Source organism: Armigeres subalbatus, chromosome 1 (assembly GCF_024139115.2).
Source record: "Armigeres subalbatus isolate Guangzhou_Male chromosome 1, GZ_Asu_2, whole genome shotgun sequence".
In the NCBI taxonomy this organism is placed as follows: Eukaryota; Metazoa; Arthropoda; class Insecta; order Diptera; family Culicidae; genus Armigeres; species Armigeres subalbatus.
Genome location: NC_085139.1, coordinates 219,026,407 through 219,054,085, shown reverse-complemented (window position 1 = coordinate 219,054,085; position 27,679 = coordinate 219,026,407). Strand labels below are relative to the sequence as shown.

The following is a 27,679-nucleotide window of genomic DNA, read 5'->3' as shown; positions in this document are numbered from 1 at the left end:
AAGTTGTTTCAACCAGCTAAATATTTGAAGCAAACATGGATATTATTGTTTTGGTTCGACCACTCATAATATTTTGATATCAATTCTACCAATTTTCATATTCTGGTAGCATTTGACTACCAGATTTCACAATTCCAAACATTCATATTTCATTTACTTACCTTTCTGTACCTGAAAAACATCCTTATCATGAATTTGGAAGCAAGAAAACATCTGCTTCTACTCTTGCTTTTACTCCTCTGCTGCTTCCGATCGGATCCGATCCGAACTCGAGTGTTTGTTTACTTTTGCAAGAGCGAGGGGCTGCCCACTAGTGAATGTATAAAACAAACAGGGATTTAATTTAGTTTTAAAAATAAATATGTTTGATTCAAACATATTACCATTTTGGAAATAAACATGTATATTTTTGAAGCAAATGGATGAAATTTGTATCCGTGTTGCATATCCATGACGGCAACGGATAGATTCCGTGGGAAAACAACTTTCTCTGGTATAAATAAGTTTTTATCGCTTTCAAGTGCACAATTTTCAATAATTCTGATTGTTTTCAGATGGATCTTCATAATGCACATCAAGTTAGGCTGAATTGCTACAAGCTGCATTCGACGCAGAACATCTTTATCAAGAAATCACCGGAAGTATAATGAAAATGTTCCGATCCTGCCGACTTGTCTAATGAAAATGTTCCGATCCTGCCGACTTGGGTTGCATAAAAAGCGCACGAATGGGAAGTAAGGAGATGCATTTTAGAATATTTTCGAGATTCCGTCCAGAATATTTCTTGGAATTCTTCCTAGATTCCCACCAAAATGCTTTCGCGATTTAGTCTGTTATACTTCCATATTCCATCTGAAATCCTTTCTTCTGTAATACAACCGGATTTTTAATCCTTCCAGGATTCCGCCGTTGCCAAGCGATCCTTCTGGAATTCCCAAGGAATTCTTCCAGGATTCCCCTAGATATCATTCAAGGATTCTCCAAGGATTCCCTCCAGGACTCCCCAAGGAAAAATTCCATTAGTCGCCAAGGAATCCTTTCATGAATCCCCAAGGAATCCTCTCAGTATTCCAAAAGGAATACTTACAATATTTGCCGAGTATTTCTCCAAGGATTCCCCGAAGAATCCTCTAAGGGATTCCCCAAATAATTCTTGCAGGATTACTCAGCGTATACTTCCACGATTCCTCATTGGATCCTCACAGGATTTTCAAATTAATCCTCCCACGATTCCCAAAGGAATCCTCCTAGGATTTAACAGAGGAGCCTCAAAGAATTTTGAATGATATCAAAAGGTTTTAAGCGCTATCCGAATGGAATCCAGAAAAATCCTGCTGTAATATATCGCAACCCTTAATGATTTTAAATATACTCCTGGAAGCCGTAGCTTAGAATTGCCAATTCCAATACCAGGGTCATCGACTATTCACCACCGACGGGTTCTATTTGTTTCTCTTCGTCGATCAATTTATGGATGTTAACTCGAAAAGAATATATTTTTAAAATATTGTACAGAAATGTAAAAAGGATTCTAATAAAATATTTAAAATGATTCCAAAATTTTACAATGTAAACAAAACGAAGTATGAAAAGAACTAAAAAGAAGAAGAATCACTAGGTACCCATGTCTCCATCATATCTAGTAAAAATCTAGAAGACCTGTGGTACTCATGTCTAGGAGATATCTCTGAGTTATCTTAGAGATCCGATATGTCAAATTTCTTTCGGTTTAAACGGTTCAAACGGTTTACTCGTCTAAAATTTTGAGGTAGACACCGGTTTAAACGGTTGTTGCATTTGAGGCGGATTTGAGGTCTGACAGGTTCTAGACATCGTAGAAAAATATCTAGGAGACTAATTTGTTTGTCTCAGAGATATCACGATAGAAGTCTAGAAGATCTTTCCAAGCGGGATGTTCCGGACAGCGACGACAGCGACAATCTCCCGCTCGGAAATTTGTTCTAGACATCTCCGCGATATCTCTGAGACAAAAAGTTGAGTCTCCCAGATATTTTTCTTCGATGTCTAGAACCTGTCACACCTCAAATCCGCCTCAAATGCAACAACCGTTTACACCGGTGTCTACCTCGAGTTTTAGACGAGCAAACCGTTTGAACCGAAAGATATTTGACATATCGGATCTTCTAGATAAAGCAGAGATATCTCTTAGACATGAGAACCACAATTCTTCTAGACTCTTGCTAGATATGGTTTAGATATTGGTACCTAACGAGTCTTCTTCTTTTGTTGCTTTTATGCTTCCTTTTGTACAGTGAAAACATGGAATCATTTTAAATATTAATCAGTTGATATTTCTTTTTATTTATTTTGTTTTTCATAATATTCAACAATATGTAATATTCATTTACTGTTTTCAGGCAATGTTATAGCGTATATCGAGTTATTCGTCAATCCATAGTTGAAAAATATCGGACATGTGAATCCGGAAACATTGTCATGAAATATTCCGAAGATAACTTTCTGAAAAGAAAAAAAACATTCAGTAATACTCAATTTCATACAGCATCAGAATTGTTGTTAAAAACCACAGCAGTAAATAGCTGAGAAGAATGGATACGTTTGCATGCGTTTTGACAGTTTTTCCATGGAAAAACTGTCAAAACATACGCAAACTTATCCTCTGCTCAGCTTTTAAGAATTATTCAGAAAGAATCAGAGAAGTTTCCTGGCGGTAAAGGAAGAAAATGCTCATTAAACTCAAGGATTCCTGAATGAATTCCGGAACAAATTCTAACCTTTTTCTACGGGAATTTCTTCGGGAGTACTGCTGGGTTGTCTTCGGAAAGAGATTTTTAACGGTGAACATTGTGGGGATTCCTTCGGCAATCCTGCTGGGAATCCTGATTCCTTCGAGAATTCTGCAAAGATTCCTTCGTGGATTTCTTTAAGAATCCTGGGGGGATTACTTTGGCAATCTTGTGGCAATTCCTTCGGGACTACTGCGGGAGGTTCTTCTGGAATCTTGCTGGTTTTCCTTCTGGAACACTTCCGAGATTTTTTCGGGAATCCTTCAGCAGTTCTATCGGATATACTGCGGTGATTCCTTCGGCAATACTGCTGAGAATCCTTTAAAGATTCCATCGGGAATTCTGCGAGGAAATCCTGTGGAGGTTCCTTCGGGAATGCTGCGGGACTGTATGTGGAAAACTACTGAGATTTCTTCAGGACTTCTGCGGGAATTTTTTCGGGAGTTCTGCTGGGATGACTTCGGAAATACTGCGGAGATTTTTTCACTGCGAACACTGAGGGGATTCCTTTGCAATGGCGACGAGAAAAAAACGCGAGGGAAGTTATTTTGACAGCGCTATAACCGTTATTGCCGTTTCGGTTTAGCTCGTCGAAATTATTTTAGGCGAGGGGATCGACGAAGGGTGTGCTTTCGGCTAGCGGTTTGAAAACAATATGGTGATAATGCTCAAATGTGCAATGGATAGAATGAAACCCGTAGCACATTCATGGGTTGGTGTCTAAATAAGGTAGATTCCTGTGAGATGCTCGATTTCTTTCCATGTGGGCTTTATCTAGTAACTAAAATATCTTTTGGCTGCACCTTTGAGTTTTTATCCATATTTCCGAGCACTTTTTTTAGAACTGTTTAGAACATGCATAGTATGTATAGCAGAGGGTGTCATTTTGAATCAATAGATTCTTTTGTATTCCATGGCTTTTACCTGCTTTTTGTACAACAGTGTGACCCGTTCGACTATTTTGTTCTTGTTTTTGCTCTTATGTGTATTTGTGGAGAACGCAAGCGACGTCGATGATAGAGAGTTGCGTTTTGAATCCCAGCACTCGAACTCATTCAAGTCACTCAACGAGGTGGTAAGATGAGAATGAGAATGACGTCCATACAACTATCACCTCCGCAGTGAGCAGCGAGCTAATCAGCACGTGGTTAAATGAAGAAAAAAAAACTGCTATGTCTTAGGACCTTTGAAACATGTAAAACTGATTGCCTTGATCGTCTTGGCGAAATTCTTTGTTATTTTAAGGCAATTTATCACGTATTTATGTAATCGTAGAGATCATTTATGCAGATTCATCGCTGTTGATTTTATATTTGTTTGCATGGTTTATACTTTGTGTTTGTTTTCCTTTTTGCAACAGTGTTCACGTTGTTGACGGTATTTTCCTTTTATTACCCATTAGTGTAGCGTGGCGATTTATAATTTTCCATTGCACCCAATTTAATTTATATTTAATGCAGTGTTTTGGTGTAAATAAATATATATTTTTACAAAATCGTTATTAATCGTTATTTACAACATATGTTTAGAATGCTGCAGTTGCAGTTATTTTACTTTTGCAGTAGGAATATATTTATTATTTATATGTTTATTAAATAACGTCAAACAGAATTATTTTAAAAAAATCAATTTTGACATTTCATAAGTAATTAAGAATCGCTTTTGTACATACATTTTGGTTTACTTTATGATTGTTTAGGTTTATAAAAGCTTAATAATAAACCGTTCTGAGTTATGTGATCCAACTCAAGGGGGAAGGAGTTGTTGTGACCACCCTCATTCGGATCAGACAAGAATCAGATGTTTACCCTATTTAAAGAGGATATCAATAAATGTTCTACATTGTCAGAAGTATTCAGACACTAAACTGTGCAACACGTCTTTTAATTATGATCTCACCGAAACATCTTTACGGTCATTACAGAATCAAATGTGCGTTTCAAGTTTTTTCAACCAGCTAAATGTTTGAAGCAAACATGGATATTATTGTTTTGGTTCGACCACTCATAATATTTTCTTATCAATTCTACCAATTTTCATATTCTGGTAGCATTTGACTACCAGATTTCACAATTCGAAACATCCATATTTCATTTACAGTATCCCCCCGCTTATCCGGACCTCGCTAATCCGACGACTCGTTAGTCCGGATCTCGCTAATTCGGAATTTTCCGGATTAAAAAGTATCAAATGAAAACTCATATGTGAATATGTACGTTATGTGGAAGATATTGATTTGGAAAATGTATTGGAGGTAACCACTTTCCCTTCTATGGGACTCGAACCCATGACCCTACAGTACGCTAGACTGGTGCTTTAACCAACTAAGCTAATCACTCAAATCAGTCAAATCACTCGCAATCCAAACTCAGACCCGACCGTATTTCGTAGGCAAGAGCACGCAACTCAGGTTCAGTTCAATCAAAGTTAATTGCCAATTTCCGGGGATTAAACCACCCGACTTGGACATTAATTTACAATGTTATGAAAACTCACGCTCCTCTAATGTGGACGTGTACTATACACATGTGGAAGTGTTGGCTTGAGGAATGGATTGCGAGTGCTATATGTCCAATTTGGGAATCTCGAGCTCGTTCAGTAGCCGCTAGGTTGCGAAGGCCGACGGAGGTCCTTCGTAGCTTAGTTGGTTAAAGCACCAGTCTAGCGTACTGTAGGGTCATGGGTTCGAGTCCCATCGAAGGGAATGTGGTTACCTACAATACATTTTCCAAATCAATATCTTCCACATAACGTACATATTCACATATGAGTTTTCATAACATTGTAAATTAACGTCCAAGTCGGGTGGTTTAATCCCCGGAAATAGGCAATTAACTTTGATAAAACTCAACGAACTTCTATGAGGCATCCCCGTATACCTCTTTCGGTTGGTTGACGCTGGCGCATTTCTCGACTTACTTTCGATGAAGACGAAACATACTAGCCCCGGTTGAGATAACTCAACTATTATTAGGAGGCGGTGAATTATCTTCGATGGGTAGTATGTATAGCTTATTGATCGGTCGACGATAGATTGAACCTCCAACTAGGGCTTCCATTTTTCCCGGGAATCAACTTCCCGGGAAACGGGAAATGAAATAATAATCGTAGTTTCCTGTCTTTTATAAAATCGTAGTTAAAATTTTGTCGTAAAATATGGGTTTGAAAATATACATTCGACATCAGGGAGGCTTGCTATTTTGTCCTCAAATGTTGAAATAGTTGTTGAAAGCCTGAGAAAGATTTTGTTCAGTTCGAAAAGCGTTTACTCCTTCTACAAAACGTTCGCCATGTCATAAGTATCAGCATCTGCTCTGGATCAAGAGTAAGATCTGCAGTGTCCTGATGAGCTCCACTATGTGCTACTTCTCCATATTTTTTAAAGAACTGTTTCAGGTTATATCCCCATGTTTTTCAGTTTTTGGACAACGACGGCTTCGAGAGATTCTCTTCTATTATCGCCAAAACATTCATAACATGAACTATTCTTATACTCGACGACTTTTTTAATGCATGGAATCTTCTGGTCAACTTGGAAAGATAAACCATTTTTATTCATGTACGTCATTTGAACACGTTTTGTATTTAAAGCAGATGAAATATTTGAAATGAGAATTCTTCCATTCGAAATAAAAAAGAGCTGTCATGCGAGTGCTTGATTGTCGTACTTTAATGATCCTGACTATACCATTTTTTTCAGTCAAACTTTGCTTGAAATGCCGAACAGCACCTAAAACGCATCAAACTTTTGCATTGCGAGTATTTGTTGTAAGACAGTTGTAATGATCGCATACTTAAGACATAAAATCTGTTTTTCCATCAAGATCTGTTAGCCCACCAATCCCGCTCGGAAATTTGTTCTAGACATCTCCGCGATATCTCTGAGACAAAAAGTTGAGTCTCCTAGATATTTTTCTTCGATGTCTAGAACCTGTCACACCTCAAATCCGCCTCAAATGCAACAACCGTTTACACCGGTGTCTACCTCGAGTTTTAGACGAGCAAACCGTTTGAACCGAAAGGAATTTGACATATCGGATCTTCTAGATTTAGCAGAGATATCTCTTAGACATGAGAACCACAATTCTTCTAGACTTTTGCTAGATATGGTATAGATATTGATACCTAATGATTCTTCTTCTTTTTGTTGCTTTTTATGCTTCCTTTTGTACAGTGAAAACATGGAATCATTTTAAATATTAATCAGTGGATATTTCTTTTTATTTATTTTGTTTTTCATAATATTCAACAATATGTAATATTCATTTACTGTTTTCAGGCAATGTTATAGCGTATATCGAGTTATTCGTCAATCCATAGTTGAAAAATATCGGACATGTGAATCCGGGAACATTGTCATGAAATATTCCGAAGATAACTTTCTGAAAAGAAAAAAAACATTCAGTAATACTCAATTTCATACAGCATCAGAATTGTTGTTAAAACCACAGCAGTAAATAGCTGAGAAGAATGGATACGTTTGCATGCGTTTTGACAGTTTTTCCATGGAAAAATTGTCAAAACATACGCAAACTTATCCTCTGCTCAGCTCTTAAGAATTATTCAGAAAGCATCCTGCAAAATTCAGAGAAGTTTCCTGGCGGTAAAGGAAGAAAATGGATTGCTCATTAAACTCAAGGATTCCTGAATGAATTCCGGAACAAATTCTAACCTTTATCTGCGGGAATTTCTTCGGGAGTACTGCTGAGTTGTCTTCGGAAAGATTTTTTAACTGTGAACATTGTGGGGATTCCTTCGGCAATCCTGCTGGAAATCCTTCCTAGGAATCCTGATTCCTTTGAGAATTCTGCAAAGATTCCTTCGTGGATTTCTTTAAGAATCCTGGGGGGATAACTTTGGCAATCTTGTGGCAATTCCTTCGGGACTACTGCGGGAGGTTCTTCAGGAATCTTGCTGGTTTTCCTTCTGGAACACTTCCGAGATTTTTTCGGGAATCCTTCAGCAGTTCTATCGGATATACTGCGGTGATTCCTTCGGCAATACTGCTAAGAATCCTTTAAAGATTCCATCGGGAATTCTGCGAGGAAATCTTGTGGAGGTTCCTTCGGGAATGCTGCGGGACTGTATGTGGAAAACTGATGAGATTTCTTCAGGACTTCTGCGGGAATTTTTTCGGGAGTTCGGCTGGGATGACTTCGGAAATACTGCGGAGATTTTTTTCAGTGCGAACACTTTGGGGATTCCTTCGCAATCCTGCACAGCACACCACGGAGATAAAAAAAATGGCGACGAGAAAAAAACACGAGGGAAGTTATTTTGACAGCGCTATAACCGTTATTGCCGTTTCGGTTTAGCTCGTCGAAATTATTTTAGGCGAGGGGATCGACGAAGGGTGTGCTTTCGGCTAGCGGTTTGAAAACAATATGGTGATAATGCTCAAATGTGCAATGGATAGAATGAAACCCGTAGCACATTCATGGGTTGGTGTCTAAATAAGGTAGATTCCTGTGAGATGCTCGATTTCTTTCCATGTGGGATATTATAAAATATTCAAATGAAATATTTCAGAAATATCTCAAAATACAAACGAGTCTGTGGAATATGAGTCTGTTCGGAAATTGAATCAAAAAGGATTGAAGGTCTTAAAAACCTTTTACAATAATAGGACAAAACTACCAACGCGGTCACTGCTATTGCCTCAGTATTTGCGAACATTGATAGCTCTGCTGTTTCACCACAGACACTAAATTTTTAATTCGACTTCACAACGCTTACCGACGTCTCGCCTCTCTTCAACACGTGTTGGAATGCACCGTATGATTCTTAAACTTCAAAAGTGAAATAAATTGTGAGATGATGCTAGTTAAAAAATGTAATTGATACCCCAAAACCCGTTATCATCAAATTAAAAAAAAATAAGATAATTATTACAAAATATTTTAGTAAGTTGTTCATTTCCCGGGAAATTCGGGAAACTGATACATAAATCCCGGGAATCGGGAATCCCGGGAAATATGATTTCCCGGGAAATCGTTTCCGGGAATGGAAGCCCTACCTCCAACCAAGATATCGACAGTTCTGACCAAACCATCATCTCCAGGATACACAGCTGTGATGTGACCTAATTTCCACAGAAGGATAGGTTGGTTTCGGTCGTAAAGCAAATCAACCATGTTTTCACGGATGTTCGTCATGACTCGGAGATTTGTCTTCCTGGGTTGAAGAGTGTTCAAGTAGTCTCGGCTCCACGCTCGCCCTTAATGTTCGCGCATTAGTTGTAGATGCTGCCATCTCGATAAACGGGTAGCCTTAACGTTCTCCATTGATTGCTCCGGTATAGCGGTAAGAGGGCGTCGTATTAAATAGTGCGCTGGCGTAATCACCAGCGGATCTACCGATCATTGGAAACGGAGAATAGTGGTCGTGAATTAAGCACCGCTTCTATCTCAACCAATACTGTGGATAACTCCTCAAAAGTTAGCTTCGTGTTCCCGATGATTCGCTTAAGATGGCTCTTGGCGGCTTTAACGGCAGCCTCCAAAGACCCCAGAATTCAGGAGCGTCAGGAGGGATGAAACACCATTCTATTTCACGGTTTTGGCAGATTTTTTCGATGTTGTCAACGGTTTGCTGATCTTGAAACTGTTTGAACAAAGCGTGCAGCTCGTGATGGGCACCTCTGAAAATAGTGCCATTATTTGAGTGCAACTGGTGTATCATTCCTCGTCGTCCTATGAATCGCTGCAAAGATGCCAAGAAGGCATCAGTGCTCATATCGGATACCGCTTCTAAATGAACCGCCTTGGTAGTCATCCAAACGAAGACAAACGAAGGGTAACTGGGAACGAGCGAGTCGACCGCCCTCACGAAGAAGTCCGTCAAGGTATACTGGGTTCAAATTGCCCAACTTCTTACAGGGTTTACGAGCAACAATACGTTGAATCTCGTTTCCAAATTGAACCAGTTGAATTACGTGGATTATGGTTTTGGTTGCCTGACGTAGCTCTTTCGCTCGCTTGGGTTGCTTAGTCGCCAATTAGCAGCAAACCGCAAAACGTTGGGTTTTGCGGAAGCAACTGTATTTTGAGAAAAATAGAAAAGGTTCGATGGCACTACTTTCGAAGTTAATCGGGTCAACAATAACGCGGCACAAAGTTCTTTCCTTGGGATGGAAAGATTGTGGAGTTGTGCTAACTTAAATTTGTTAGAAAGCACAACTTCGCTGAACCATCGGTGAACAAACTTCTTAAGGTCACTCCTGACGGAATCCAAGTTTAAAAGTGCTCGCGTTTTCGGGGGCACACCACTCGATACGGAAGCAACGCACAACTGTCATTTTTATCATTTCAAGCATGCTGCGACGCAGCAAAGCAAAATCAACAAAAATGACAGTTGTGCGCTGCCTCTGAATCGAGTGGTGTGCCCCCGAAAACGCGAGCACTTTGGAACTTGGATTCCGTCAGGAGTGACCTTAAGATCACTCCTTACGGAATCCAAGTTTCAAAGTGCTCGCGTTTTTGAGGGCAAACCACTTGATACGGAAGCAACGCACAACTGTCATTTTTATAGTTTCACGCATGCTGCGACGCCGTGACGAGCTCTTCGACTTCGGTGATCTCGTCCAGGTCTTTGACCCTTAGATTCACCTCCGTAGTGAGTGCCCTCACCTTGACCGTCTCGCCTAGAACTTCCTCCGCCAACTTCTTGTAGGCGGCGCCCTTTTGCGAGACGCCCCGCTTCAGCTCGAGGATCATCTCGCCCATCCGGGTACGTCTTATTCGACGTACGTCGGCGCCGAGTTCACCGAGCTTGACGTCACTCCTCATCGCCTTCAAAACGTCCGAGTACTTAGCCTCGTCCGCCGTGATGACTAGGACATCGCCCCTGGAGCGATTGGCGCCTACCCTAGACTTCTTGAAACCCTCATTCGCCTGGGCCTTCTTTTCGGCCCTGGACGTCTTCTGTTTCCTCTTGTTCTTGACCAGGGTCCAAGAGGCGCCATCCCCCCTATTTCCCTGGTCTGGTGCGGCTGAGAACTTTCAGCCTGCCGTAACCCCTTACCACCGTCTTTCCTGAGTGGACGCCCAAGTAACCAAAAGTACCTTAAAGAGTACGTTTTTCGCTTCATCAGCTTCACTGAGCTGCGGACCTTTCCAGGTCCTTCCTCCCCCGGTTTTGGAGGTACCTGGCCGGGGTTCAGCTTCCCAGCCCCACTACCCTTGTTCGGGGTAGTAACCATCCGCGTTTTGGAGCGGCCCCCAGGGAGCTCATCCCCTGGAGACTGTCTCCCTCGTTTTTGTGTCTGCTCCGTTGGAGCAGTCACCCCCGACGTACCCGCAAATACTTGAGCCTCAGTCTGGGTAGACTTTGGTACCACCGTCTTCGCTGGCACGCCCTCGGTCGATTCGACCTTGCCCGAGTCCGCGAATCCTTGGGCCTCAGTCTGGGTAGACCTCGACTCCACCGATTTCACGGGTTTACACTTGGCCGTCCCGACCGCCCTCTCCAGCTTGGCGTCCAGCATCGACTTTCGAAGTTTCTGCAAGCTCCTCTTGAGGTCCTTGCTGATTGTCAACCATCCTCCGCTTACCTTGGAGGTGTCGTACGTGCCGCCCATTACCTTTGAGTCTGGACAAGATTCGAGCAGTTATAACTTCCGAAAAGCAGTAAACTCTGCACTGAATGAAATGCTACTTGCAGTTGATTGGGATTGCATCAATTCTTTCGATAACGTCGACGATGCCGTGGACTTTTTCACCGACAGTATCGTTCGTGCATTTGCTATTCATGTTCCGATTGTAGGACCTGCACGGAAGCCTGCGTGGTCCAACCACAGATTACGAATACTTAAACGTCGCCGTTCTTCTGCACTTCGTAGATACTGCAATTATCGTTCCACGTACAACAAGCAGCAGTTCAATAGTGCCAGCAGTGTATACAGAAGTTATAATCAGTTTTTGTATTCCCGATACATCAGCCGCACACAACGAAATCTGCGTCTAAATCCCAAGCAATTCTGGAAATTTGTTAGGTCCAAACGGAACGAAGATGGTCTTCCTACGTCAATGCAACTGAATGGTGTCTCTGCTGACACTCCCGCTGACAAATGCGAGCTCTTTGCTACACAGTTCAAGACCTCCTTCAACGATTTCGCAGCTCCGCTCTCTCATGCCGTTGAGGCTTCTCGCGACGCTCCTCGTGATGTACTGGATTTAGACATCTTTCCCATCAGTGATGAAAATGTGTGCCGGGCGATTCGGAAACTGAAATTTTCTTTCCGTGCTGGGCCGGACGGGATACCCGCTGCTTTGCTGCGCCGGTGTTCAAGTGCTTTTATCAAACCGTTAGCAAAAATCTTCAATCTCTCGCTTCGAACCAGAAAGTTTCCCATGCGCTGGAAATCGTCATACCTTTTCCCAGTACACAAGAAAAGGAACAAATGCGATGTGAGCAACTATCGTGGAATAACCACTCTCTCCGCTTGTTCGAAAGTTTTCGAAATCATAGTGAACGACACGCTCTTCGCTTGCTGCAAGCAGTACATCTCAACGGACCAGCATGGATTTTTCCCTAAGAGATCGGTCGCGACCAACTTGACAGAATTCACAACAACTTGCATTGAGGCTCTTGATAACGGGCGGCAAGTGGATGCTGTATATATAGATCTCAAAGCTGCTTTTGACCGTGTTGATCATGGTATTCTACTTAGTAAACTGGAGAAGTTGGGCGTTTCCTCTGCGTGCGTGGATTGGTTTAGATCCTACCTGACGGATAGAAAATTGCGTGTGAAAGTCGGATCATCTTTTTCGGATCCTTTCGTTACTCCATCTGGGGTACCACAAGGGAGTAATCTGGGACCATTATTGTTTTCAATATTTGTCAACGATGTGACACTGGTGCTACCACCTGGAGTGAGGCTACTCTATGCTGACGATGCAAAGATATACATTGTCGTCAATAGTCTTGAGGACTGCATTAAACTACAAATGCTTTTAACCCGTTTAGAGGGTGGTGCGAGCGAAACCATTTGTCACTCAGTATCCATAAATGTCAGACAATAACGTTCAGCAGAAAACGAAAACCTATTATTTACAATTACATGCTGGCTGGGACAGCTCTTGAGCGAAGTGCAACAAATCAGGGATCTTGGAGTTATACTTGACGACGCACTAACCTTCCGTTTCCACTACGATTACGTGATTTCTAAGGCAAACCGACAACTTGGCTTCATAATGAAAATCGCCAAAGGATTTCGTGACCCATACTGCCTGCGATCGCTCTATTGTGCGCTTGTACGATCAACACTGGAGCTGTCACTGTGTGGTGCCCTTATCAAGCCACCTGGATCTCGAGGATCGAATCTGTGCAAAAAGTTCGTGCGCTTTGCTTTGCGCAATCTTCCTTGGCGTGATGGCCAACATTTCACTCCATATGAAAACCGCTGTCGGCTGCTTGGGCTGGATACTTTAAATGTTCGACGCCGTGTGGCACAGGCCATGTTCGTAGCGAAAATCCTCAATGGTGCTTTTGACTCTCCAGCAATACTTAGTAAGATGAATTTTTACGCTCCTATGCGTCCGCTGAGGAGAAGGGACTTCATTCAGCTTGGTGCTCGAAACAGTCGATATGGTCAGCATGATCCAGTTCGATATATGTCATCCAATTTCAACGCAGTGTTCCACCTCTTTGATTTTAATCTATCGCCAGCAAATCTACAGCGAGTTTTCACAACACACTTTCGAGACACCGTTTGACACAAACGTAGTTTGTTAAGTTCTGTTTTACTGTAGTGATTAATTCTTGTGTATTATGATTATGTATTATGTGTATGCTTGTTAGATTCAGTGATAAGTTTTACCCTTGTAGTCATTGAGACATCAGATGTCAGATGACAATTACTACTAAATAAATAAATTATGCTTCGATGACGCAAAGTCGATTATGGCGTCCAGCTGTTCCGTCGCCACCTCGAAGGCCGAAAGCCCATCGCGTTTGCGGTTCATCGCATCTACAAGCCATGGGCCGTCAATATCCCCTACCGGCGTTTTTTTCGCCGAGAGGAAGGTTGAGTGACCCACGCTGGCGCTGCGCACTGAGCTGCCGACTATTGCCTCTGGCCTCCTAGGCGGAGACCTGAACAAGCCACCTCTTGCGAAGGGGTTGTCGCCTACACTACTACCACTAATTGAAGAATTAACTTGGTTTTCCATTTTGGTCCCACGAGTTGCTCGGGAAAAGAGGTCCACCACGCCAGAGCCCAGCATGACGCGGTAAGGGACAATTACTGTGGAGGGTGCCCAGGTACCCCACAGGCTCCGTTAAAGGCCTAGCTTATTATTTCACCCCCCTGGCCATGCATCCCCTCGGCACGGGTCGCTTGACGCCTTGGGATTAGGGGTTAGGGACGATGGTCCCGGTCTAACTCGCAGTGGCCATGGGGAGGGGTCGTCAAGCCCTTGGACAAAGTCCCTGCTGCCCCCACAGGAATACCCCTGGCCCCGGTTATTTGCGCTCCATTACAGAATGTACTAATATCATTTTTATTAATTTTATTATGGTGATTTTAAATCATTATTAATTGCACGATGTTTCTTTTTGACGTTTGAACCATTTTTAATTTAAACGATGTAAAAACAAACGGGGTTCAAATTAAGAAGTGTTCAGTTTAAAGTCGTTTTCCTCATGCTATACGCAATTATCCGGTTAAAAGTATAAAGGGAGTCTGGAAATCCGATAAATACTTCTACACGGGGACAAAGTCATATACAGTCGGGATTCGCTGGTTGGGATTTTAATACTTGGGTCACTTTTTAGTTGGGCCTCCGCTGGTTGGACCATGGCCCAATTAAAAAGCAACCGTACGTCAAAATTCAATGTAAACACGGAAAACGGGATTGGGAGTCACTGGACATCATTTGTGATGTTCAAGTCGAAATACATGTGTTCAAATGGCTGTCAGTTGACCCAACTAAAAAACTGAATTCGTTGTTGGGCCGAGGTCGTGGCCCAACCAGCGAATCGCGACTGTTGTTTGAAACAGGTATCAAGCCATTAGGCCGAATGGCCATTAAGCCCAATACGAAATAAAAGAGGGATAATGAGAAATGAGAAGCCAGTTCTTTCTTTTTTTTCTTCGTTTTTTTCTTTCTTCTTTTGTCTTCTTCCTTCTTTTTTTATTCATCTTTCTCCCTTGCTGCTTCATGCTTTTTGTTATCTATCATTTCTTGCTTCTTGCTTTTTTTGTTTTTAATTTTTTCCCTTACTTCTTATTAACTTTTTTACTTCTTTCTTTTTCTTTCTCATTGTTAATTTTTCCTTCATCCTTCTTCTTTATTTTGTTTTTAAATCTTTATTCTTTCACTTATCTTTCTTTATCCTTGTGCCTTCTTCTTTCTGTCTTTAACTTTCTTCCTTCTTTTTTTTTCCTTCTTCCTTCTTATTTCTTTCTTCTTCCTTTTTTCCTTCTTCCTTCTTCCTTCACTCTTGTTCCTTCTTCTTCCTTTTTCCTTCATCCTTCTTTCTCTCTCCCTTTTATTCTTCTTCCTTCTGCCTTATAGCTTCTTTCTTCTTCCTTATTCCTTGTTCCTTTTTCTTTATTCCTTCTTCTTCCTTCCTTCTTTCTTCTTATTTCTTCCTTCTTCCTTATTTTTCTTCCTTTTCCCTTCTTCTTCTTCGAGATTCCGCCCACTTGTATACGCAAGCGCAGTGGAAGATCAGATACCGCAGATGGAGAAAGCACCGGAGAAAAAAACTTGAAAACCAGATGTCTGGACAAATTACTGATTACTTTTTGCGGGGCAACCGTACCGTAGTACCTAATGAATTCCAATAAACATAACAATTCTACGTACACATCTTTTTATTCCGTAACTCACAGAAACGATCCTGAAAATGTACCCATGTGGTGAATTCATACCAGTTCAACACTTATAATTGCAAATACTCTCAAACGGATCATTCGGATGGTGATGGTTATCAGCTTCTCAGAGTATTCCCCATTAGAATCGATCATTTTCGACAAACAGTCAGAGAACGAGCTCCACAGAGATTAGAGCACGTCTTATTAACTGATTATTAATTAAATTTCTGAATTAGTTAGTGGAAATGCATTATTGATTATTTCGAGCCTTTAGATGTTATCAACTTCCACAGTACGCGGAAATCACTACAAAAGTATTAAAATATTCCGACCGGCACGCTATACCTGCGTTTGCGGCAAAGTGCGATAATTTTTACTTGATTGATTGTGATATGCATGGGGAAAGTGTCGAACTCATAATGTTTCAGGCGCTAATTCTAATCGCGTTGAATATCATATGTTTCGTGTCAGCGTTTAGGATATCTTTCTATGACTCTACACTTTACGGTGAGTTCTTGATGTTCTCGATATCGAACATGATGTGAGTGATTCATTTTCTTCCAGAGGGCGACACATGTTTCTTGGCGGATGGCCTAACCCGTGGAACGTGCCTCCGAGATACAAGCTGTCTGTACCTGAAGACCATTCCACAGAAGGACTGGAGAATATGTTCATTCCACCAAAATTCATCGTTGGTTTGCTGTATGGATCGGCAGCCCAGCTCCCTTCAAGACGTCAGAGGTCACTTCAAACATAAGAGCGATGAGAAGTGTGCCAACTTTCCCGATATGCCTCAAACAAAGAACAGCATCCTCAACGGAACGATAGCTGACATAGAGGACTTCCCATATCTGGGCGCCTTGGCACTGCAGGATCTGCAATCGTCTACGATAGCTTATCGTTGCGGAGCCAACCTCATTTCGGATCGATTCATGCTGACGGCTGCCCATTGTTTGATAGGCAAGAAACTAATCCACGTTCGACTGGGAGTGTTAAGTCTCCTGGACAACCTTGACGATGACCCACCTGTTATCATTGGCATCGAGGACATCATCATCCATCCAAACTACACCAGACGCCCCATCAGAAACGATATCGCTCTGATCAAACTGAATCGAACCGTTGATGAAGACTTCCTGATACCGGCCTGTCTGTACACGGAACCGTCCGATCCCTTGCCGAGCGTACCGTTGGCAATTGCTGGATGGGGTGGCGTCGATTCCTCGAACGATGGTATCATGTCGCCTATCTTACTGAAAGCGGAGATAACAACGTACGAACGAGATCAGTGCAACGCCACGTTAGTACAAACACAATCTTGGAAGAGACAAGTCCAACTATATGACGATCAGTTGTGTGCGCTCGGTAGGAATAAGTTGAACGACAACGAAACGAACGATACGTGCGTGGGTGACTCTGGTGGACCGCTGGAGCTTTCCCTGGGTCGCCGAAAGTACATCGTCGGTTTGACATCGACTGGCAAGATCTGTGGAACGAGATTCCCAAGTGTTTATACCCGGGTGTCGCAGTTCATCGATTGGATTGAGTCAATCGTGTGGTCATGATAAGAGATAAAGTATCAAAATATAAACGTAAAGTAAAAAATAAACTCCATGATTTGTGTGAACAATGTGATGTATCTAATTACGGACTATTTCTTATTTGTATTATCTGTTGAAACTACGAGAGTTCTGGATATGTGATTTACTTCTTCATGGAGCAAAAAAACTAGGAGAAATCAGTGCATGATGGTATCGAGATATTAAAAGACAGGAACACCCCCAAGTAACAGCAAGCATTACAATATTGCACATATATCAATCACAAATCGGCATGCTAAATGCTAATTGCATTAGATTTGTTTTAACGATGTAAAGTTGCATTTATTTATCAACTGTCAGACAACGATACTCTAAACCAGCAATACGAATGCAGCGACGCATTACTGATGCTTTATTTCAACATGCCAAAGTAATGAACCATTAATTCGGTCTTATAATTGCCCTTTTCCACTTTAAGTCAACTTTTATGGTTGTGTTTTAACAAGCATATATAGCTTCATGGTTACTTGGGCCGTCTTCGACCAGAAGTCGTAGGGGAAGGTGGGGAGACTTGATCCCCGGGGAGACTTGATCACCCCCTGTTTTATCGAGAACTAAAGTAGTTTTGTTCTAGCGTATTTTTTAGTATATGTAGATCCTCTAGACAAATGACCTTTATGTGGTGAGTTATTTTTTGGATTGACAACCTTATTTATTCTGCAGGGCGGTTTGTATGTTGTAAGATTTTTTCTAGGCCACGCAAAATTTGAACAACTTTTCATAAAAATGACCAAATGCTTTCGTTTTTGACGTAAACTACGTCTAAGGGGAAGACGCAGATACAGGGTGTAAATTTCCAAATTCGAGACCGTCACGAAATTAGGATAGATTTCAAACGCTAATAACGTCTTTATCTTTCGATGGATTTTCGACATTTGCTTATCAATCGATTCGGAAACTCTCCAGCAATTTGCCAATTCTATTGATACTATTGATTATCAACGTAAAACTATTGAAAATGTTACTTCTTTCCAAACCGGGCTAAAAATTCAGAAATAATCAATCCCGTTCATAAATCCCCAACACGGACATCAGATTGCAGTAAGGTACGGGCTTTTTGATCCTCTGCTTCGTTTTCCCTGTGTATAAAAAGCCCCGTGTTTCGCGTGCGCGCGTCATTTTCATGCTGGATGTCACGGAGAGCGTCTCGTAGTCTGCAAACGAAAACAAAACTCGCGCTGTATACTACTCTGATTCTTCCGGTGGCTTTATACGGCCATGAGACATGGACGTTAAATGAGGCTGATCGGAGAGATTTCGGAGTGTTTGAGCGTAAGGTGCTGCGGACAATACTCGGCGGTAAACAGGACAACGGTAGTTTTACGTAAGTTTTACGCGCTGTTTACTTTTCATTATTTTTTGCTGTGTATCTATCAGCATGGGTGGTGGTTGTCAGCGTTCTTGCTGCAGAAAATTCGTTCCCATCGATGGCGTGGGTAGCGCTTCCAACGGAAAGGTTGTGGCTGAAAATTCAACATGATGGAAATCATTTTGTGGTCATCGGCGACAGCAGCACTCGAGTGCAATTTTCTAGCAAGACTGGGACTATCGGTTGGCTGCTGTTGAGCTAGTGATTGGAAAGCCGCATGATCGAAGATCAAACGGTCCTTTTAAGGGCCATACATTTTACATGAGAGAAAATGGGTTAGACTGAGAGTAAATTCGTTTAAAAAATAGGAAATCATCTAGTTGTTATTGTCAGCAACAAGTAATTTTTTTTCGCAAGCTTCGAGCAATCGTTTGGTTGCTGTTATTTGTAATTTTGTACAAAGTGCGAAACACAACCGAAAAATCAATCATAAAGATCGCATCTAAAGGATCTCAATCGTAAAAATTGCGTCTCAAAAGCACAAAATATAATCGCATGGCGATGGCAGAAGTTTGATGTCAGAAGTGGAATCACAAGCGTGCGTCGAAGTAGCTGTAAATATATTCATATGAATAGTAAATTGGTAATGTGATCGCATTTTGAAGTGAACTATAGTATACGTCTAAGGCGGAGGCTCTGATACAGGGCGTAAGATGAAAATCTCAAAATTGGGGACCGTCACGTAATTATGTAAGATTTCAAACGTTAATCTTAATTTTTTGATGAATTTTTGAGATTCATATATCAAGCACCTCGGAAACTCGCCACCAATTTGCAAATTTTATTGAAACTTTTGATTATCAACGTTAAACTAGTGGAAATTTCAATTCTTTCCAAACCCAGTAAAAATTCAGACCCAATCAATAATCCTGCATCCCCAAAACGGACATCAGTTTGTTATAAGTTACGGTTCTTATCGCCCATTGCTCCATTTCTCTATGCATAAAAGACTCTTGTCTCGGACGCGCGCGTCATTTTCATTCGAGCATTCTCAGAAAGCGAACACGATGCTTCATTTGTAGCCTTGAACCAGCATTGGACGCGATTGTCGGGCGGAGTAATCTGAAAAAGTGACGTATACGCCATTTTCCAAAAATGGTGTTAACGAGTACTACTCATCGAGCTCTTTAACAGAAAAATGGAAAACATGCATGTTGTAAAATGGCTGTTACGTCACTTTTCCAGATTACGGCAGGATAGGCGGCAGTCAACGATGGTGGAGCGACGGTCGGGACGGCAGCCTCACGGGAGTAAACATTTCGTTCGGTTGCATTCCAAGCGACAAAGGCTGCCGCGTTGATGTTGGTCGCGTCGTCAATAGACGAATCCAAGTAAAAATAAGAAGAAGACACACGATGGTGTTAACTTTGACAGATCCTACAGCACAGCATAGGAAGATCATTTTAAAATGCTTGTAATAAATTCTAGACAAAATGTAATTAAAATCTGATTGAAGCATGATACGGAAAAAGTTCTGAACTGTATGATAGATACATTTTTGGAAAATATTAAAAAATTGAGATAAGCTTCCGAATATGTAATTCAGAACTTTTTCCGAACCCTACATTAATCAGATTTTAATTACAATTTGTCTAGAATTTATTATAAGCATTTTAAAATGATCTTCCTATGCTGTGCTGTAGGATCTGTCAAAGTTAACACCGTCGTGTGTCTTCTTCTTATTTTTACTTGGATTCGTCTATGGTGTAGCTGCGGTGATTGTTGATAGTCATTTAAAGTAAATCGATTTGAATACGACAATGACCATCATTATTTTGGAAAAAACACAGCTAGCTCTTCGTAATGATAGTTTTCTTTTTGGCTCTATTGTTAAAAATCTTCGGATCCAACGCTGTCCAGAGGGGCAAAAGGCATCCCGATACGGTTCCTCGTCTTACCGGTTGTCGTGACCCGGACGAGCGTGCCAGACTAGACCGTCCGTCTTAACAATACTCAGCAAACTGACTTTTTTTTGGTTTTTCGTTTTGCTACGATCCTTTTCCGAAAATTGACGGGCTAAGCCGTCCGTCACTGAATTTAAGTTAGCCCTCTACACGTTTACTAAAAACACGCCAAAACAGAGCATAACATTTCCGCAAATTATAAAACTGCTCTGAATAATTAAATGACAATAATCATTTCTGAGCAAGTATTTTAAATTTGTTCTTGTACCCATCTCATTCTCCACATTCTTCCTCTTCTCTACTTCTATGGCATGTATCATCTGAAGGAGATTTTATTGTTCAGGCCAAATCAAATTCTAATGAATTTCACATTTAATAACAAATGCTATAAATTCGACGAAAATCAAGTTCAAACCAAATGCTAAACAGAATCGAACGCACACTAATCTCAATACAGTCGTTGTCCAAACCAAATCAAATATAAAACAATTCAAAATCCAATCCAAGCACCATTCGAATTCATATTGACACTAATTCTAATCTTTACAAACCCAAATCACATAGTAATCAAATTCATTTCAATCGAAATCAATACCAATCTAAACTAAATTCAATCCAAACTTAATCAAAACAAATTTCTTTTTCTACCGATCCAAATACAATTTAGTTTCAATCTAAGAATAATCAAATCCAAATCCAAATCCAATCCAAATCCCATTTAAATTCAATCCAAATCCAAATCCAATCCGAATTCAATCCAAATTCAATCCAAATCCAATCCAATTCAATCCAAATCCAAGCCGAATTCAATCCAATCCAAATTCATTTCAAATACAATCCAAATTCAATGCAAACTCAATCCTAATCCAAATCCAATGCAAATCCAATCCGTATTCAATCCAAATTCAAATTCAAAAATAATTGAATCCAAATCCGAATACAATCCAATCCAATCCGAATTTAATCCAAATCCAAATCCAATCCAAATCCTAATCCAATCTAAATCCAAATCCAATCAATCCAAATTCAATCCAAATCCAATCCAATTCCAATCCGAATTCAATTCAAATCCAATCCAATTCAATCCAAATCCAATCCGAATTCAATCCAAATCCGAATTCAATCCAAAGCCAAATTCATTTCAAATCCAATCCAAATTCAATCGAAACTCATTCCTAATCCAAATCCAATGCAAATCCAATCCGTATTCAATCCAAATCCAATCCAAATTGAATCCAAACATGAATCCAATCCAAATTCAATCCAAATCCAATCCGAATTTAATCCAAATCCAAATTCAATCCAAATCCAATTCGTATTCAATCCAAATCCAAATTCAATCCAAATCTCAATTCAATCCAAATTGAATCCATATCCAATCCAAATCCAATCCGAATTTAATCCAAATTCAATCCAAAACTTGAAATATATTTGTGCCATTATTACTGTACTTCTTATGGACGTATATTTCTATATAGCACGTGGAAATAATAAGCGACTCTCGTTTTTTTTTACTTTTCGCCATTTGCATTTTCCATCGCTCTGACATTTTATTTTCCATCCCGGCCTACTCTTCTGCCCTTCCGTCAGAGAGTCTATTGGAAACTTTATTCCTCCACCGCCCTTCCGTCGGGGAGCCGCTTATTTTTCGTCTATTCAAGTTGCCTTCGCTGTTCTTTTCATTTCAACTTCTTCCTCAGCTCCACTGTCCTTCCGTCAGGGAGCATTCTTTCTATTTATCTACACTGACAAGTAGCGTTTCTTAACTTACCAGATGAAAACCGACACTAAAAACAAGGGAGCAGAAAGTAAAAGCTAAAAATTTAACTCAAAACAAAATGTTCGCGTCTACCGGCTGCGTCATTGTCGTGACCCGGACGAGCGTGCCAGACTCGACCGTCCGTCTTAACAATACTCAGCAAACTGACTTTTTTTGGTTTTTCGTTTTGCTACGATCCTTTTCCGAAAATTGACGAGCTAAGCCGTCCGTCACTGAATTTAAGTTAGCCCTCTACACGTTTACTAAAAACACGCCAAAACAGAGCATAACATTTCCGCAAATTATAAAACTGCTATGAATGATTAAATGACAATAATCATTTCTGAGCAAGTATTTTAAATTTGTTCTTGTACCCATCTCATTCTCCACACCTCTCGATCTTCCTGGCATTCTCCGGCATACATTGCTGCTCCGTAATGATTCATGTTGATGACCTGAGAGGTCAGCTCGATGATGGCAGCTCGTTCGGAAACGGATTTGGTGATGGGAGACTGTTGTTATTTCCGTTATTGTCCAGTTTTTGTAAGAACTTGATCTTCCGGGCGTTCTCCGGCGTGTTTTGCTGCTCCGAAACTGTTCAATTTGAAGACCGGAAAGGACCGCTCGATGATGGAAGCTCATTTGGAAGCGGATTTGGTGATGGGAGACTGTTGTTATTTCCGTTATTATCCAGTTTTCACGAGCTTGGTTGGCGAAACACTATTTTTTTGCTAAACTTGATACAATAAGATCTTGTTGTTGTTATCCGTATTAGTGCAACATTAGAAAACGATCTATGTAAGAAATAGACTTATTTTTTAACTTAAAAAAAAATAGATTTATTAAACTTTGTGAACCGCGATGGCATGGAAACTACAGAATTCCACCATTTTGCATTCTTTCCTTTTTTGAAAGTATTTTTGATATACATATCTCTATGCAGATCAATAGTATCAATCTGTATCAATGACAATAATTCAGTTTATGTGTGAGATGTTATGGATTTTTACCATTAGTTCTCACCGTTCTCACACATATTTTGGAAAAGGAGTATTGTTATTGAATATTACTTAACATACCCTGAAACTGCTTCGCCCACCAACGATTGTAGCAAGCCGTTTTCGTTAGGAATCAGTCCGGAAGGCACACAGAAACGCTAGTGGGCTGTTCGGCCACATTGAGAGTTGACGTAAAGTCAATGTCAACTTCTCTCAACGAACAGCCTAGATAGCCGTGTGGTGTCGGCAGCTGGTTATCTGGCTAAGAATAACATTACGGATTGCCTGTTCCAGTGGTAAAAGTCCACCATACAGGTGACCCCTAATTCTCGGTGTGATGCGGCTTTATGCTTACCGTGCCTACGAATGAATGGTTAGGGGGGTCTAATAAGAACCTAACCGCAAACGGAGCACCAGGGCCCCCTTCACAGTATTTTAGCCCTCGCTGCGCTAACCGGAGCTATGGCGTAGTTGACTTTTTACTTCTCCGAGATAATCGGCTACTCTTATTCAACCTCATCGTGAGGTTTAATAAGAGTGGGGTTATGAATATGCGTTTTAATTAGTTTTCAACAAATTGTCACCTATATGGATTCGCATTATGCGTTTTTCACAGTGTACTCTGTGTCTCGTCTTTGACGTTCGGCTTTGGCTACTTTTGTTCAATCTCAACGTGAGTGTGGGGTTATGAATATGTGTTTTACTTAGTTTTTCAACAAACTTCCACTTATATGGATTCGCATTATGCATTTTTTTTACAATGTACTTTGTGTATGTTACCTTTATGGATTCGCATTATGCGTTTTTCACAGTGTACTCTGTGTCTAGTACTTGACGTTCGGCTTTGGCTACTCTTGTTCAATCTCAACGTGAGGTTAAATAAGAGTGGGGTTATGAAAATGTGTTTTACTTAGTTTTCAACAAATTGTCACCTATATGGATTCGCATTATGCGTTTTTTACAATGTGCTTTGTGTATGTTACCTATATGGATTCGCATTATGCGTTTTTTCACAGTGTACTCTGTGTCTCGTCCTTGAGAGTTCAGTGCGTGATCTCTCATGTTTCGGACAGCAGAACGATCGCGCGGTCGGCCGAATTATTGTGTTCTGCATTGCGCGGCCGGTAATAAAATTAATCAGTTCAGTGCGTGATCTCTCATGTTTCGGACAGCAGAACGATCGTGCGGTCGGCCGAATTATTGTGTTCTGCATTGCGCGGCCGGTAATAAAATTAATCAGTTCAGTGCGTGATCTCTCATGTTTCGGACAGCAGAACGATCGCGCGGTCGGCCGAATTATTGTGTTCTGCGTTACGCGGCCGGCAATAAAATTAATCAGTTCAGCGCGTGATCTCTCTTGTTTCGAAGCGGGCTTGGTAGTCATATGGCTACTGCTTCTGCCTCATACGCAGGAGGTCATGGGTTCAACCCCAGATCCGTTCCATTCTCCTACTTGTTATCTTTCTCTTTATTTCTTATGTTCTAGCAATCGCTAGAACTGGAAATGGACTTTCATACCGTTTCCATTACTATTCCTATACCTTCAACTTGAGTATTCTAACAGTAATCTGCTAGAATAGGAAATGAACTATAGAGCTCGTTTCCTACATCCAATTAGAAATTCCATCAGTTACCTTCTCCTATCTATCACATTGGCAGCTCGTTAACCAAGACGGACCCCTGCCTCTCCAACCTAACCCAGAAATTCCAACAAATTCCGCATGAACTCGTGGCAAGTGCAGAGGTATATTCGGCTTGCAGTGGGCGAGTGATTGCATCATCATTTCCTCCCCCTTCCCTACATTGACTTGCGTTCTGACGTGGCAGGCGCCAGTATGACCTAACAAATGAGATCACCAGTACTTGTACATTGAAGATGTGTGCTAGTCCCAAGCAAACATCTGTTGGTTCCCTGTGCAAGAACAGCTGATCTGGTCATAATGGAGTAGCAACTACGAGCAATCAATCAAGCTCTCAAGCTCAAGCTCAAGTGTACTCTGTGTCTCGTCCTTGACGTTTGGCTTCGACTACTCTTGTTCAATCTCAACGTGAAGTTAAATAAGAGTGGGGTTATGGATATGTGTTTTACTTAGTTTTCTACAAATTGTCACCTATATGGATTCGCATTATGCTTTTTTTTACAATGTACTTTGTGTATGTTACCTATATGGATTCGCATTATGCGTTTTTCACAGTGTACTCTGTGTTTCGTTCTTGACGTTCGGGTTCGACTACTCTTGTTCAATCTCAACGTGAGGTTCAATAAGAATGGGGTTATGAATAAGTGTTTCACTTAGTTTTTAACAAATTGCCACCTATATAGATTCGCATTATGCGTTTTTTTACAATGTACTTTGTGATTGTCACCTATATGGATTCGCATTATTCGTTTTTTTACAATGTACTTTGTGTATGTTACCTATATGGATTCGCATTATGCGTTTTTCACAGTGTACTCTGTGTTTCGTTCTTGACGTTCGGCTTCGACTACTCTTGTTCAATCTCAACGTGAGGTTCAATAAAAATGGGGTTATGAATATGTGTTTTACTTAGTTTTCAACAAATTGCCACCTATATGGATTCGCATTATGCGAATTTTACAATGTACTTTGTGATTGCCACCTATATGGATTCGCATTATGCGTTTTTCACAGTGCACTCTGTGTTTCGTCTTTGACGTTCGTCCATTGTTACGTCCTCTGTGTTTTTGTGACATCTCTCTTTAGTCCCTAGCTGAATGCGTGTGAGTCTACATAATTGGCTTTCCTATAAATGGTTCCATTCTCCTTTCCAACTTCACTTCCTTTCCCCTTTTCACTTCCTTTTCCGTCAGGTAAATGATGAGAAAGGCCAGTGAAGGCGATGGCACAAATCTCCCAAATTGAGGGGAACGTGCCTCCTGAGCCGACGTTCTGATACCTGATACCTGATAGTATCAATCTGTATCAATGACAATAAATCAGTTTATGTGTGAGATGTTATGGATTTTTACCATTAGTTCTCACCGTTCTCACACATATTTTGGAAAAGGAGTATTGTTATTGAATATTACTTAACATACCCTGAAACTGCTGCGCCCACCAACGATTGTAGCAAGCCGTTTTCGTTAGGAATCAGTCCGGAAGGCACACAGAAACGCTCATCCGCAACATTAGAGCACTGTGTAAGCTACGTCGGCGAAGAGCAACGTGTAAAAAAATACCTGAATACAGACGACACCACACAACGAGGCCTCCAAAGAGAGGTAATTTCCAATTGGAAAGCACATTTAGCACCGGACTAATGGTTTGTCCAATACAGGCCTCTTTCGCAGGTTTCGATTCGCTTCAAGTGGCCTCCGTGACTGTCCAGGTTGGAAACGAACGGGCATCGATCGCGCCTTCAATAGGCGAGGCAGTCAGGACAAGGACGTATGTGGATGTGCAAAACGTAGGTCGACAAAATAGTGCTAGGAAAGTGAGTGTGTGACATACAGCCAGCAGCGCGACATGCATGTGTCGCATTGAACTCACATTGACCAGGGTGAGAAGTGATCTCTGTGCAACGTCGCATCGAAGTAAAGAGTGCAACATTGAGAAAAGTCGCACTGAGTGCATCCAGTGGAGGAGTGCATCTGTGTGTAGTGGCCAGGCAAAATACGAGTGTGAAAGCACATTCCGAAATAGTGCGTTCGAAGCATTATGCATCCCGAGCAAGGCATGGCACCAAAGTGCTACTCGTAGGCTCCCATCCCGTTGGACCCTGAGCAACAACATATCAGCACGGGGCCCCGATCATCGTTCGTGCAGCCGCAGTAGTTTAAGCAACAGTAGTGCGCAGGTACCACTAGTAATAATGTCAGGGAGATTGGGGGAGTTTTAAATCTGTTCAATACAAACATGTAACGTTCACGTTTTGTCTTTATTATTATTTGTGTGCCTTATCGACTGGTCGAAGACCTCAATGACCATTGAAACGCTTTAGCCGGGCAGGACTATAAATGCTACAGGTCTCCGCTCACTCGATGAGTTTCATTGTGCTTTTCTTGTTTTCCCACATTACCCGCCAATGACACAAGCGTCATAGATATTAAGTAAATCTATATGAAATTTGTAATAAATGGTCAATTTATTAAATACATCTCCGAAGGCGATCTCGCGCGTGAGTGGAAAGGGGGCAGAGGTTGAGTGCATTTGTGCAACAGTTCATAATGTTCATTGAGCGCATTCGATTACGCAAGTGGCCAAGCAGAGATTTTTTGATGATTTTCCTCTCGTCGTCTTGTAGTGGAAGAAGGCGGCAAGAAAAGGATTGCGTTTTGTCCTAGCAGTGAAGATCGAAGTGTAAGTTGCTGCATTTTCTGGGCCACTGATTTAGTGGAAGTAATTCCTCCCATGGAATCCCAGAGGTCCTAGAAGGCCCCATCAAATCGTCAATCGGGTAAATTTAAAACTTTGTGAAGACAAAGGCAAAAAGGATTT

General features: G+C 41.2%; 1 protein-coding gene across 1 annotated transcript; it reads left to right on the top strand.

Moving 5' to 3' along the window:
• The first annotated feature begins 15,702 nt into the window (after window positions 1-15,702).
• LOC134211065 (serine protease Hayan-like) lies at window positions 15,703-17,317 on the top strand. The gene is made up of 2 exons (XM_062687643.1): window positions 15,703-16,095; window positions 16,153-17,317. The coding sequence occupies exons 1-2, from the start codon at window positions 15,981-15,983 to the stop codon at window positions 17,151-17,153; spliced, it is 1,116 nt and encodes a 371-aa protein (XP_062543627.1). The 5' UTR covers window positions 15,703-15,980; the 3' UTR covers window positions 17,154-17,317.
• Window positions 17,318-27,679: the final 10,362 nt, after the last annotated feature.

What these genes read in the sequence shown, in the direction of transcription:
- LOC134211065 (XM_062687643.1), top strand. Translation starts at nt 15,981, where the DNA reads ATGCATGGGGAAAGTGTCGAACTCATAATGTTTCAGGCGCTAATTCTA. An exon ending in CTATGACTCTACACTTTACG is followed by an intron (nt 16,096 to 16,152) that starts GTGAGTTCTTGA and finishes ATTTTCTTCCAG; the next exon opens with AGGGCGACACATGTTTCTTG.